The sequence below is a fragment of the Phialemonium atrogriseum genome (genome assembly GCF_030411735.1).
Source record: "Phialemonium atrogriseum strain 8032-3 unplaced genomic scaffold QBC33scaffold_42, whole genome shotgun sequence".
Lineage (NCBI taxonomy): Eukaryota > Fungi > Ascomycota > Sordariomycetes > Cephalothecales > Cephalothecaceae > Phialemonium > Phialemonium atrogriseum.
Genome location: NW_026848179.1, coordinates 144,024 through 158,595, shown reverse-complemented (window position 1 = coordinate 158,595; position 14,572 = coordinate 144,024). Strand labels below are relative to the sequence as shown.

General features: G+C 56.6%; 4 protein-coding genes across 4 annotated transcripts; 3 read left to right on the top strand and 1 right to left on the bottom strand.

The window, feature by feature from the left end:
* Positions 1 to 1,282: 1,282 nt before the first annotated feature.
* On the top strand, positions 1,283 to 1,989 carry QBC33DRAFT_519609 (uncharacterized protein; the record flags this gene model as incomplete). Its single annotated transcript, XM_060426303.1, has 2 exons — positions 1,283 to 1,906; positions 1,954 to 1,989. 2 exons carry the CDS (start codon positions 1,283 to 1,285, stop codon positions 1,987 to 1,989), a joined length of 660 nt encoding a protein of 219 aa, XP_060278608.1.
* Positions 1,990 to 2,954: 965 nt separating this feature from the next.
* Positions 2,955 to 4,559, top strand: QBC33DRAFT_623720 (uncharacterized protein; the record flags this gene model as incomplete). The annotated part of the gene is made up of 1 exon (XM_060432912.1): positions 2,955 to 4,559. The coding sequence occupies exon 1, from the start codon at positions 3,072 to 3,074 to the stop codon at positions 4,557 to 4,559; it is 1,488 nt and encodes a 495-aa protein (XP_060278607.1). The 5' UTR covers positions 2,955 to 3,071.
* A 3,160-nt stretch (positions 4,560 to 7,719) lies between these two features.
* On the top strand, positions 7,720 to 10,771 carry QBC33DRAFT_284567 (ferric reductase NAD binding domain-containing protein). Its single transcript, XM_060423277.1, has 4 exons — positions 7,720 to 8,485; positions 8,550 to 8,702; positions 8,776 to 9,650; positions 9,713 to 10,771. The coding sequence occupies exons 1-4, from the start codon at positions 8,172 to 8,174 to the stop codon at positions 10,327 to 10,329; spliced, it is 1,959 nt and encodes a 652-aa protein (XP_060278606.1). The 5' UTR covers positions 7,720 to 8,171; the 3' UTR covers positions 10,330 to 10,771.
* Positions 10,772 to 11,022: 251 nt separating this feature from the next.
* On the bottom strand, positions 11,023 to 14,390 carry QBC33DRAFT_285013 (C-1-tetrahydrofolate synthase). Its single transcript, XM_060423279.1, has 3 exons — positions 14,133 to 14,390; positions 13,927 to 14,058; positions 11,023 to 13,861 (listed from the first exon to the last, which is right to left on the bottom strand). Exons 2-3 carry the CDS (start codon positions 13,948 to 13,950, stop codon positions 11,213 to 11,215), a joined length of 2,673 nt encoding a protein of 890 aa, XP_060278605.1. The 5' UTR covers positions 13,951 to 14,058; positions 14,133 to 14,390; the 3' UTR covers positions 11,023 to 11,212.
* Positions 14,391 to 14,572: the final 182 nt, after the last annotated feature.

Genomic DNA, 14,572 nt, shown 5'->3' with positions numbered 1-14,572 from the left:
ATAAATGGTTATAACTTGACCTCAGAGTACTGGAGAATATGAAGTGACCAACTTTGTCGATGTGAGACTCGGATCAAAGATGGGTGATGGGGCCTTCTTGTGGTTCTTGGCGCGATGGCAGATTGTATCCGGAAGCTGACGCCTCTGAAGCCCATACGTCACGCTCTGGTCTGCCATCTTAGCCTGGTTATTCTTGGGCCAGACCTGCATCTGAGGGGGCAATGTCACGGCCCATGGTCTCGAAACGGGGCTGTAGGAGAGATACACTTTGGCGTCTCAAGCAACTGCAGTTCCAAGGAACTCCACTTCGGTTTGGAAGTAAACGTGCACACACGAAAGAGGCGGAGAAAAGGGGGGAATTCGACATTGAAGTTCCATAAAACTGGTAGGGAAGATCCTCCCCCTATTCAGCATCGTCTGCCCACTTTGACTTCATCCTCATGCAGGAAGGGTTACCCCTAATAGCAATATCATCAACAGATGACTTTGTTTTCATAAGATCTCAGGGGTCAATCATCCGAGACGGGAAAGATTGAGAAAGCTGAACGTTCTGCCATGCCTCTCCCTCGTTGTCCATCGTCTTGATTTCCCTGTCTAGAGAGTCAGGTTATCCTTATACTGGCAAGTATAAGTACGGAGAAAGCGTAGCTCCCATGAATCTTTTGGACGGCAGACTGTTCGACACTTGAAGATAGAAAGAGCCGCAGATCTGCTGTGATTCCAGGGGTTTCCTTCTTCACTTTGAGTACTGTCTACTTTCCAGTCACTGTACATATTCCATTGTCACCCTGCATGGCAGCTCTTTGAAGCTGTCTTGCCACTACTTTACCTTACAATGGCCCCATATGATATTTCAAGTGTAGCCAAGTGTGATTGCTTCCCGGACCCGCCAGCTGTAGGTGGCCCATTTTGATCTCAGTCGAAAAGTGATATATCAGATTCTTCACGATATCCAAGGGGCAGTCAGGCCGCGTTCTTTGTGAGATTGATATGACCCTAGCTCTGGAGACATGAAAATAATCCCCATTCATGTCTTTGACACGGATCGATAAACCACCAAGGAGAATAAAGACCCTTGCCTATCGGTTCCTTCAGATCACACAATACTGGTACCCTCCTGAGCCTCCAAAGCTCACCCGGCTGACATCTATATTTTGCTTCTTGCCTTCTCCCAAGAGGACAGAGGACCATCCTGACCATCGGACGGCGTAGCTCCCGTCTCAGAAGCGAAACCAACCAGGAGTATCCACGAGGAGAACCGGCTCGGCCACCACATAAGACCATGGCGCAGCCCATCCCACCCCCAGTCGCCAAACTCCCCGCCTCGACTCCCACAACCCGCCTCTCCCGCGCCGACACCTCATCCCTGACACTATCAACCAACACCACCATCCTCCACTGCGCCGCCCTCCTCGCAGGAGCCGACTCACCACCACCAACACCAACACCGACCAGCCACCATCCCGCCTCCCGAACCACCAACCCAGACCCACAAGCCCTCCAGGCCCTTACCCTCGCCGACGCAGCCCTCCGCCGCGCCGCGCAGGCCCGCCGCCCCGACCTGGTCGCCAAGGCGCAGCTGTTCCGCGGCCACGGGCTCCGGGCGCTGGGGCGGTGGCGCGAGGCCGGGGCCGCGTACGTGGCGGCGGCGTGCGTGAGGTCCTTCGCCGCCGACGGGGGGCCGGAGGGGTTGGAGGCGTTGACGAGGGAGTGTGCTCTCAGGGCTGGGCGGGAGGAGAATAGGGTGGTTGGGGGGGAGAGGGGAAGGGAGGAGAGTGCAAGGGAGGAGGGGAGAAGTGGGGAGGTGGTCCCGCAGGAAGTCGCGAACCGTGGCCGGTTTCGCGCCCAAGGCGTTGTGGAGAGGGAAAGAGAGGAGGAAGAGGAGCGGTGGTGGTGGAGGAGGAGGGTGAGGTTCCTTGTGCCTGGGAGTGATTGTATTGCCTTTGGGGGTAGATAACGAAGGGGTTGGCTGGCTTGCCTGTGGGATAGTCTCTAGGATGGAGCTTGCGATGCTGTGGTTTCGCCGCATTCCTGAGGGGCGAAGACGGCGATATCATTGTCCACCTGGGGGGACAGCGGGGGTTTAGGACGGTTAAGGGGAAGGCGTTTGATAACAACTCGCTGGCGTTGAATTTAGATTCGGCCTTGCTCTGGCATCGCAGTAGTGATTCACTTTTGGGTTGAACTCAGGGTTTTGACATGCTCCTTGTCCGTCGCACCAGAACAAAGGTTGATAAACAAATTAAGTGACTTGGTACAATAACAACAGGGGGTGGTGTAATGGTCAAATGTGATGCTGACCGCCGCACCTATGACAGCCACCTCTGGGTCTCGTCTGAAGGCAGGCATTCGATCCTTGCACCACTCCCTGTTGTTTACTTTTTTATTTTTTATTTCTTTTAGTTCCTCCTTCCACTTCTTCCATCAGTACTCTATCTAACCCAACATTTCCATGCCTGTATTGCTCAACTACCTTGTACATTATCTGCATCCCCATGCCAGCCAAATCCAAACCCTACTATCAAACCTCTCCTCGCCAAGCCTTCCCACCTTGTGTTGCCCCTGAGTGTCCGTGGTGCTCAACAGGAATGAGCAACTCGATACTTTGGTACAATTCCAACGTCTGCATTTTCTTTATGCCATGAGTGTGGGTCGAAGCAAATCGGTCAAGCAAATACGCCATCCAGGCAGCTGCATGCCAGTGAGAGAACCAACTGTGGGATAGCTCCGAGTACGAAAACATCTTCTACTTATAAAGAAACCGTCATTCCGACAAACTAGATAGAGACTTCTCCAGGGAGCCACTGCCTAGGTACCTTAACGTCCTGAAGCCTAGAGGCAGATTGTCTTTGTATCCCCGAGGCGACGATGCCAGATTCTTTGTCTCCGACGTATGGGGACATGGCGTCTGGACAAGGTCTAACAGCAGTTCATGTCTTTGTCATTACAATATTTATTAACCGACGAGACGTCCCAAAAGATATTCTCACTTGACTCAGGAGTCCCATCCAGTCGTTCGTTTATTGAACAGTCTTAATTTCCTGACCAGCAGAGATACTGCCTCAACGACAATGCCTATACCTAGCAAACACAAATCCGATACCATGCCGACGCCAGGAGATTACGCCGTCAGCACTGGAGATTCAGGGCCAGTGAAATACGTTGCCGCCCCAGCGTTAAGCCAGCCTGATACAACTACCGCGATTCAGGAAGCAAATACCATTATCGACGACGGCCATGTGCAGGCCACGGAGAAAGGAGAACAAGGGTCAGGAGGGCCGACCGAAGAGGGTGAGAACGGGCAGAAGGACATAATCGACAAGCCTCAGCCTACCGGACTTTCGGGTGAGGAGGACCATGACATTTCGACTCAAGCGACGAGCGTGGCGGCCACAGCTCAGGAAGAGAAGAGCGAGACGAGTCCACTGGAAGATCATAAGCTACTGCAAGAGCAACCGGGCGACTTGATTGCTGGTGCTCCCAAGGGTCACACCCAAGGGGTCGATGTGGACGAAGCCAGCAGCGGCAAAGAAGACATGCCGAGTGTTGACGAGGAGAAGGGCGATAGAGCCGCTGGCTACGAGGAGACGCAGAAGCCCGGCAAGAAGAAGCACGAGAAAGGAGATCACGAGAAAGAAAGCCATATTCCAAATCTGGATACGAAACTGAGAGACCGCGCAGAATCGGATTGCAAGACCCGGATTGATACCCTCCAAGGCCAGAATCATGGCCAGGAAGAAGACCTCCAGGACAAGATCCGCACCCCGGAAGCGAAGCTAAGCGAGGGACAAAAGCATAGACGGAGTCTGGAAGATACGGCTACGCAGCAGATGAAACTGCACTGCGACCTGGAAGACGAGCTCGCGAAAGCAAAAAGCCAGGCGGAGGGGGACTTGAAGAAATGCCACGAGGAGAGAAAGGCCGAGGTGAAACGCAAGGACAACCGGACTACGGACCTGGGAGCCGAGCTCGAGGACTGCAAGGGGCGTCAGGAGGACATGTCCAAGGAAGTCGAGGCCAGAGACGAGAGGATTGTTCGACTTGAGACAGAGCTCAATAAGGCCAGGAATGATCTGGAGGAATACCACAGGGACAGAGAAGGGATCAAGGGGATTGTGGAGACGATTACGAGAAAGTGCAGCGACATTGTGAGCCTGACATCAGACAGCAGCCCGACGACACCCAGAGAGGGCGCGGTGGCAACGAGCGAGACACCGGCACGACAGCCGTCGGATTCGCGGCACGGCCACCACCACGAGGTCTCGTGCTCGAGGGCGCGGCGGCCGTGGGTTACGCTCCTGGCCGTGGCCGCGCTGCTTGCGGCCGCGGTGGACGGGGTGCTGGCCAGCCAGCGGTTCTCGCAGGCATACGGGTTCTACTACCACGGGGGCTTTGACGGGCTCACCCATGTGTTCGTGTTCCGCACCTGGTGGCAGGTCGCCGCCTTCATCTTGGCGACATCATACCTCGCCTCCGGCCTTGCCGGGGGCGAAGATGGAGTGCGACTGTGGATGGCACGGCGCCGCCTAGTCATGGCGGGGAGGAGGAGAAGAGAGTAAGGGGGAGGCATCTGCCGAGTTAAGGAAAAGGATGTAGTAGTATTGTCATCAATCGGCCATTTACAGGCATTGTTCCAGGAACCATTGGTGAGAGGAAGAGTGCGTTGGTGGGCTTCGGCAGTTTCAAAAGGGGCCCGGATAAGTTCAGATAGTCGATCGGAGATCATGCTCAGACAGTTGCACAAACATTTGCTCTGCTACTCGCTCAAAAGGAAGTGCCAACCGCGGGGTTGGTGACGTTTTCGAAGAGTGACAGGATGGGAATCAGGGTGCCTTAAGAGGGCCGGCAGCCGAGGGACCAGCACCTCGCTCTTGTCTGGATGCTGCCTCGCAGTTAGGGACCCCTCCAATATGTTCATGTTATGGCAACTGCACGACATGGATAGTATCTATAGTTCTGGAAGCTATGCCTTCCTTCTCTTGCTGAAATCGAGGCATGCAATGTGGTATGAAGCAATTGCCGGTGCCGCTCGCCGCCTGTATCTACACCGACAACGAAGCACCACACAAATTGGAGTATCAGCCTGGGGACGCGACCCTTCCAGCAGAAATGGGGTGGCCTGCCCAGATTGACGAGTATCCGTTTCGTCTAGACTAGGTAACTCAGGCAATTATTTAGAGTGGGATAGGTGGCTGAGATATAAGGGGGCGTATAAGATAATGAGGGCGTATGAGGGCGACCGAGGTGGGTAATAAATGCGATATTGCCACCCCAGATTTCGATGACCAAAACCCTTCTCACTGGTCAACCAGGTTTTAAGATAATAAGACTCGTGGCCAGTGACCGCCACACGATCTCAGTTAATAACGTGGTTTGGCCGCGTCGAGGTGGTCCTCGGCCAAGTTCAATGCTGGGGCTTCTGATGCGCCTGCTGGAATAGGGGCATCATTCTGTTCGGCAGTCGAAGCGACTGGACGGAATCCTGCTTTCTAAACGGAACAGATCCCCCATAGAACATATCAGTTCTAAAATGGGGTAGGTGGGCGTTGAGCATATAGTTGGTAGATCTTATCAATAACCCCAGGCACAGGCACCTTTAGTCGTCAATCATACAACCCCCTGATCAGGCTTAGTGTCGAAAATGGAAAAATGGGAGGGAAAAGGAAGGGGCTTTCTTGTCTTCTTGCCAAGATGGATGATGGAATGGGGAGAGTCCGAAAGCACGGGACGATATTATGGAGACGAGGGGGCAGAGCTCCAAATAAGCTCACATACCCTGCGTTCCACAGCAGTGTCATCGCCCAGTAACATTCCTCCTTCCCATCTTGGCAGCAGCACCAGAACCTAGCGGCGATTCTGCGCGACTTCCCTGTCGCTGTGCCTGTCGTCATCCAAACGGGGCCTTGGCCTTGGCTTGGTACGTGTACACATGTATGTACATGCACGTTGTACACATCCTAGGAGCGTTGCAGGTCGTCCGGCGATGGAATCTCCAGACTGGGGGCACGGAGGCACCGATGCCCCAACTACACTGGGGATTCCAGGTCGGTGTGCTGGCAGCCGCTGCCGAGATTCCAGCAGCAATTCAGCGGGTGGCTTTGTGATCAGCATAGTCCCGTCTTATTTCCTGAATTCTAAGCGCGTCATTGCAGAGGGCCAAAAAGAATAAGGCACTTCGAGTCCCGCTGATAGATCCTTATTTGACGAGCAATTTGCGTTCTGGAAATGTGGGAGGGGATAGGCACACAGTGTGGGTCGACGGCGGGAGACCGCTCGGAAACGCGTTCCTGGAAGGGGCGGAGGGCGGGCGTCGAACTTGCCTAATTGGGCCAAGGCTGGTGTAACGGCGTGCAACGGAGCCAACCAAAGTCCTCCAGATCTCCCGTCAAGCAGGTCCCCACCAAGGATCTCAGCCCAAAACGGTTCTTTCCCAACCAGGAATATCGTGTAAATCCTCCCCCAGGAACGGTCTTGTGACGGTATGGCAGCTTAGTGATGTCCCTTCGAATGCTTAACCTGCAGCTGCAGAGAGTAGCATTGCCGCACGCTCTTCAGCTTCTGGCCTGCCACTCACACACCCACACACCCACACACAGACATTCTCTCCGCCTCTATCGCCTTATCCAACGCCTCCGGGTCCTGTCGTCAGCCAACAAGCTGGAACGGAGCCGTCTCTAAGTCTCGCGGACATCCGTCAGGTTGCATTGGGCGGCTCTCGTTTCCGGACAGTAAGCCCAAACTTGAGATTCCCGCATCGTCGATCACACCTTGTTGCCGCTTTTTGCCAAGTAAAACCGGGACGTGCTACGATTCAGCAACCACCAGAAGAGTCCAAGACTGTTGCCGCGGGCAATCAGTCCAAGCTCCCATCGATCCCCTCGAACTAACAGCTTGGCTCTCAGCGCCGTGCGCCCGTCCCCCTGTTAAGCTCACCGTTCTAGCTAAGTGGCGCAAGCCTCAACGTCGCTCCTGGCTCTCGGCACCCCGGCATACATCCCGTCTGCCTGTCTGTGCCTGCGCAACCCTATCGGTCTATCTAACATGCTCATCGTCCTGCATCTGTCCAGATACAGACGCGATGGCGCACCGCGAAGGGTCTGGAGACCTCTTACCTGGGGGGGTTTGCCACTCGTGCCTCTGCAAGTCCCGGCCCCTCAAGACAGGGAAACCTGTCAAGCCCTGCCAACATTATCTCTTGTTTATTTGTCGATATTACTTGCGTTTGTGGGGTAATTATCATGGCCGTTCTGGGGGATCCATGTGTCTCCAGTCGCTCTGCCTTCCCCAACACACCGGGTGGCTGTCACGGTCACCTTTTTAATTTGCACAGCTTTATCCATATTGCTCACACTACCGCCTCTGCCAATTGCGGCTCCGGATCATTTATTGTCGCGGTTAAACCGTTGTCGCCTCCCAGGTTCGCGTCGCCAGCATCGCCAGCAGCGCCCACTCCATGCTTGCTTCCCATGCGTGGTTCCACCCTGAGAGCTACTTGCTTTGTCAAGCTGACAAAGTTCCGTTCTGGATATCAACTAATTTGAAAGTTCCCCGAAGTGGTTGTCATGCTGGCTTGCTTCGGCCCAGTTTGCCCCCAGGCCAGTCGCAGCGGAAGGACGCTTTGGCTTGCTCCCTTCTCCGCCCCTTTCTCCCCTTCCCCCCCTGATGCCTCTCATCCGGTCGGTAAGCTCCCGACCATGTTACGGTCACCCGTGCGCTTGCCAACGTTTTGCCTCTTGACTTTGTACCTACTTTCATGTGATGACCCTGTAATTATCAATCCTGCTTGTTGTGCATCTAAAGTCGAGATGCTACTGCCTCTTCATTTATCGAGTGCCCTCTTCTCCCTCCCCCCCGGTCCTCTACCCCGGAGCATAGGTGGACCATCATATCCCATGATGCACTCACAGGCGGGAAGAGGCATAGGATATAAAACACGATTACATCCTGGTGTGGTTTGATTCGAACAGTCTAGACCCAGTTTTATACACTTCACCCTTCTCTTCCATAGCCATGACTCTGCTTCCCTGAAACTTCTCTTCCGACCGCTCTGCTGCTTTATGTCAGGGCATCCACGGTTTTCCAACTTCCCACTTTCCCACCTCTTCTAGGCCCTACATATCTTGTCATACATAGGGCGTGCCGACAACGCTTCATCCCACCCATATAACAAGATGGCTTGGTCAGGCTCAGGCTCAAGCTCAGGCTCGGGCTCAGGCGGTTCTGCCTCTGGCAACTCTACCTGGGGTGGCTCTGGCTCTGGAAATGGTGGTGGAGGAGGCCATGCCAGTAGTGGTAGTTGGGGGGGAGCCGCGGCGATCGCGAGGCAAGCTACGAACGAGCGACAGCTGGCCATGTTCGCGGCAGCAATTTGTGGCTTGATGGGCATCTTCATCATCTTGCACTGGTCCCGCGCCATCTTCAGCAAGGTTTCGCACTCATCCTGCTCTACGATGCCCCTTGCTGCACCCTTTGGTGCTGTTACACGGTAAGGACCCGCGAACGCGTATCGGACCTAGGAAGAAGGTGGCTAACCTTAACCTCCCCACCAGATGTATACGTAGGCTTCTGATCCGCAAGGTGCCCCGATTCAACTCTGCCGGTCATGCTTTGGTCGTCGCCTCCTATGTGGGCATCAACGCTGCCATCTGCTTCACCAACCTCGACTTCTCGGTTGCCAGCAACTTTGCTGCGAGGGCCGGCTGGTAGGTAGCCTTCCGTCTACTGTTCGACTTAATAATACTCTTGTTTGGACGTGGTAGACTGACCCTTGTGCAGGATGACGGCTGGAAATCTGTGTTTTGTGGTCTTCCTAGCCTTGAAGAACACCCCGTTGGCGTTCCTTACAGCATACTCGTACGAGCGCCTCAACTGCCTGCACCAGATTGCGGGCTGCACCACCTTCCTCTTCATGGCTATGCATGCGATCACCTATACCGTGTACTTCTCCAAGAAGGACTTGCTGAGGCTCCTTGTTGAGAAGGAACAGATTGCTGCCATAATCGCCGGTTTCGCCTTCTTAAGTGCCACCCTCTCGGCCATTGTGCTCCGTCGGATCTGGTACGAACTGTTTTACGTGGTCCATCTGACTTGCTTCATGGTCGGAATCGCCTGCGCCTGTTTCCACCAACACGAGCTCGGCAAGAGGATCATCATTATCCTGCTTCTCGCGGCTTCCATGTGGGTTACGGATCGCGCCATCAGAGTTGGAAGGGCGGTCTACTACGCCTCCAATAACTCAGCGACACTCTACCCACTCCCGAATGGCGGCACGAGGGTTGTCATGAAGAAGGTCCCCACGAGGGCGGTTCCTGGGAAGCATTTCTTTGTCTGGATTCCGGCAATTCGGCGATTCGAGATGCACCCCTTCACCATCGTCGGCACGCAGCCACTGGAATTCATCATCAACTCGCACAATGGCTTTACCGGCGACCTCTACAAGTTTGCCCAAGCCCATCCGGGTGCGAAGCTTAGGGCGTCTGTCGACGGACCATATGGCACCTTCCCCGACCCCATGGAGTACGACAAGATCGTTTTGATTGCTGGGGGTAGCGGGGCCAGCTTCACCTTCGGCCTTGCTGTCAACTTGCTTGAGCGGATGAAGGAGACATCGACCAAGTCCATAGTCTTCATATGGACTGTGAGGCAGCATGGTGAGTAGACACAGTCCCGAGAAGGGTCGCGGGACTAGCAACTAACACGTCCGTCTGTTCAGAGAGCCTGTCCTGGTTCACGCAGCATCTCCAAACCCTCTGCACTCACGACCACTCTGGCAAAATCAACCTCTCACTCTACGTGACTCGTGCCCCCGTCTCTCCCGAGGGCCGCTTGAACCCACGCGTCGAATCCCCGGACGACGACCGCACCCACACAATGTCCTCGTCGTCGTCGCTAGGCGCCTCGCCGACCGCCTCTACCCCCGATGTCGAGAAAGCGCTTGCCCGCGCCAAGATCAGCCTCCCACCTATTGCACACCACCGTTCCACTCTATCGGACGACATCGAAAAGGAGATGGAGCGTGAGCGGGGGTTGCACGTTGAGCACGCCAACAAGGGCAAGAGGGTTTCGGCAATTGAGACCACCACCACAACGGCGGCGGCGGAGGAGGCTGAGGACACAGAGCAGCACGGGAACCCCCGCGTGACGGCTGGCAGGCCCGATGCCGCCACCCTGATCCGCCAGGCCGTCAACTCAACACCCTCATCACAGAGAGTACTCATAGCGGCATGTGGACCGCCCGGCCTGATGAAGGTTACGAGGGACGCCACGGCCAGCGTTATCCGAGCCAACGGGCCTGCTGTGGAGCTGCATTGCGAACAGTTTAGCTGGTAGATTTGTCTGTTTTACGCTCCTTTTATGGCCGGATATACTAGGACGAGTCCTGATCATTTCTTCTTTCGCACACGGCTTGGTAATGGGAAGAAGGCTCTTCATTTATTATACCTCTGCATGTATCCGCATGCAGGCAACCACCCACTCACCTACACGGACAGGCAATGGGGTTTCCACTCCCCCTTGGGCGGCGTGCAGGGACGGAATGGGATCAAATCCGATCACCCAAAGCAAAAGACCGGGTATGTTTTCGTTTGTTAGAACTCCTCCATACCCACCCCCTTCGTTTGCATACAGGCGCCCGTCCACCAGCCACCGCTGTCACCTTTTTTCGCTGCATATCTTGGGGCGTCTATCGGTCTTTTGTATATACACCAATTACTGTATGCCTCTTGCTTCTCTTCCTTCTCAGACCGAGAGCAACGTGGGTGTGCCAGCGACTGAGAAGCGTGGAGAAAGGAACAAGTCGGGCGGCCGCGGGAGGGCAGTCTCCCTGGTTATAACCGCGGGGGGAAAGAAAAGACTTTACTTGTCATGACGAACAAATAAACATCTGAACGTCTAAAACGTCTCGAGCATGATGAAACTGATTAGAATGTCCTTCAAGTAGAGCATGTCTAGTTTTTTCTACCTCTTTCCATCTCATAACTTGAATAAAAAAGAGGAATAAAACTAAGATATCGCACCGATCTCTTCATGCCACGCCTGTTGTTGAAAACATGTACCAGGCTCCCATTGTGCCCTTCCTAACCGATCACGGCCCCTCCTAACTAACCCTCTTCCAACCTCTTACGTTGAGTCTAGACATCAGACGAGATCTACAAACCTCTCTTCCCGTTTTCGGAGCGCAACACACACACAACAGAAAAGCGCCTCCCGCCCCCTAGAACAAGCCATGGATCTCCCCCGTCTCGACATCGACATCAACATTGAGGTACCCGGGAGCGGTGGGCAGGCCGGGGATGGTCTGTATGTCGGCGGCGAGGGCGTACAGGTACCCGGCGCCGGCGGCGAGCCTGATGTCGCGGACGGGGACGACGAACCCGGTGGGCGCGCCCTTGAGCGCCGGGTCGTGGCTGAGCGAGTACTGCGTCTTGGCCACGCACACGGGCAGGCCGCCGAAGCCCTGCCGCGTGTACGTGTCCGCCTGGCGCCGCGCGAGCTCGCCCAGCTCGACGCCCGACGCGCCGTACATGGACACGGCGATGCGCTCGATGCGCTCGTGCACCGTGCCCGACGAGTCGTACAGCAGGCGGAAGCTGTCGGCGTCGCCCCTCGCCTTCTCGGCCGCGGCCGCGACGGCGGCGGCGAGGTCGACGGCCCCCCGCCCGCCCTCGGCCCAGTGGTTGGAGAGGACGGCGTCCTCGGCGCCGGCGGCGATGGCCTCCTCGCGGACGGCGGCGACCTCGGCGTCGGTGTCGGTGGTGAAGCGGTTGACGGCGACGACGACGGGCACGCCGTAGGACCGCGCGTTGGCGATCTGCTTGGCGAGGTTGGTGCAGCCCCGGCGCAGGACGCCGACGTCCTCGCGCAGGTACACGGGGTCAAGCGGGGCGCCGGGGGAGATGGGCGGGGCGCCGCCGTGGACCTTGAGGGCGCGCACCGTGGCGACGATGACGACCACGTCGGGCACGAGGCCCGAGGCGCGGCACTTGATGTTGAAGAAGCGCTCGCCGCCCATGGTGAAGTCGAAGCCGGCCTCGGTCACCACGAACCCGGCCTTGGCGGAGTGGTCCTCGTCGGGCTCCGTGCCCACGAGCTTGAGGGCCATCTTGTCCGCCAGGATGGAGCTGTTGCCGATGCTGATGTTGGCAAAGGGCCCCGCGTGGACGAAGACAGGGGTGCCCTCGAGGCTCTGCATCAGGTTGGGCTTGATGGCGTCCTTCATCAGCGCAGTCAGCGCGCCGCCCGCCCCGATGTCGTCGCAGGTGACCGGGTCGCCGCCGCGCGAGGTCGCCACGACTATCCTGCCGAGGCGCTCGCGCAGGTCGGCCAGGTCGGTGCTCAGCGCCAGGATGGCCATGCACTCGCTCGCGGCCGAGATGTCGAACCCGGTCTCGCGCGTGTGGCCCTTCTCCGTGGCCGCGGCCCCGACGGTGATGCCCCGCAGGTGCCGGTCGTTGACGTCCACCACCCGCTTCCACGTGATGGTCGCCGGGTCTATGTCCAGGCGGGCGAATCGGCGGATCTCGTCCTCGGTCAGCTCGTCGGGATCGGTCTTCTCGATGCCCAGCTTCTTCAGCCGCCGGAACATGACCGGGGCGAACTGCCTTTTCCCATTCTTGGCCGGCACCAAGCGCTTGTACAGTGGGCCGTCCTTTTGTGTGTCCTCGTGGAACATGCGAGTCTCGATGGCGGCTGCCAGCAGGTTGTTCGCGGCGCTGACGGCGTGGATGTCGCCCGTCAAATGGAGGTTGAACTCGTCCATGGGGATGACCTGGCTGTATCCACCCCCGGCAGCACCGCCCTTGATACCGAATGTCGGGCCTTGGCTGGGCTGCCGAACATTTGCGAAAGTGAGACGGCCCATGTGAGCACCGAGGGCTTGGGCGAGGCCCATTGTGGTGGTCGACTTGCCCTCGCCCAGGGGTGTAGGAGTGATGCCGGTGACGACAACGTAGTGACCGTTTCGTCGATGGTCCAGGCGCTTGAGGATGCTGAGATCGACCTTCGCCTTGTAGGCACCGTAAGGCTCAAGTTCCCATGGTGCAATCCCCACCTCCTTAGCAATACGGGTGATGTGCTTTGGTGTTTGGGCTCTCGAGATGGCAATATCCGAGGGCACCGGGGACTCAAGCTTGAGCGGTAGGGGAACAATCCGCCTCTGCTTTTGTTGTTCAAAGTGTGATGTGGTGGCATCCACCACATTCTGCAGCAGCATTGCGACGGTCATCGGCCCCACGCCGCCCGGGACAGGGGTGATGAAAGACGCGACCTGCGAGGCAGACTCAAAGTCGACGTCGCCAACGAGGCGCGAACCGGACTTCTTGGTCGAGTCTGGGATGTAGTTGGTCCCGACGTCGATCACCACGACGCCCTCCTTCAGCCATTCGCCCTTTATGAAGGCGGGGTTTCCGATGGCAGCAACAACAACATCGGCCTGCTTCAAATGCTCCTGCAGGCCCGTAGTCTGGGAATGGCAGACGGTGACTGTTGCGTCCGCATTCTTCAACAGATAGCTGACCGGGCTACCCACAATGTCGCTCCTGCCGATGACGACGGCGTTCTTCCCCCGGAGGTCGACGCCGGTCTCCTCTAGGAGGACCATGACGCCCTTGGGGGTGCAGGGGGTGAAGAGCGGGTGGCCGCCACGCTTGGCTAACTCGCCAATGTTGGTGGTGCCGAAGCCATCGACATCCTTCTCATCGGCGACAGCCGAGGTCACGACATACTCATCGATGTGCTTGGGCAAGGGGAGCTGGACCAGAATCCCGTGGGTGTCAGGGTCGTTGTTGAGCACAAAGACCCGGGCAAGCAACTCGGCTTCGGCGACGGATTCCTCGAACTTGAGAATCTCGCATTGGATGCCCGCCTGAAGTGCATCTTTTGTTCAGCGGCGTTGGTCCAAGTTGGGGCCCCTTTCAAATGGTCACTCACCTCCAAGGCGGCCTTCAACTTCATGCGAACATATGTGGCTGAGGGATATATGGTCAGCTTGGGGGAAGATGGAGTGAGAACAAATCCTCTCCCAGTGGGCGGTCAACGTACAAGAATCAGGTCGGTCACCAACTTTTAGATTAAACACCGAGTCAGCTTTCTCTGTTTTACATGTCCCTGGAACAGTTCTTGAAGAGGTGACGCACCTTGAATGATCTTGAGCGACGGGTTGTACCTCGGGTTTATCGCCTGCTTCTCAGCGATTTCTGCGTGCAACCTCTCCCGGATTTTCTTGGCGATGGCGGTGCCATCAATTTTGGTGGCAACCATTGCGCGAGATGAGGTGGAGAAGAGTGCTTTACGTGGAGCGAGACGGGGATTGCATGAGAAGGCGCCTCTCACTGGACAGTAATGGCTTATATCAAGACGGTGAGAACTCGAATGAGCAAGGGTGGTGCCGAGCGTCGTCGAGATAATCAGACCAGGAGCTAAGGATGATGACAAGCCGGCGCCGGACGAAGCTGGTGGGGTTCGTCGGGCCGCCCAGGGTATTCGAATAGCCGAATCGAAGCCTTGGGAGAAGCTGCCGGCTTGAGTCGGGCGAATGGCGAATGGCACCCGTAGTCTTTTTCGGCTTATTGAGCTC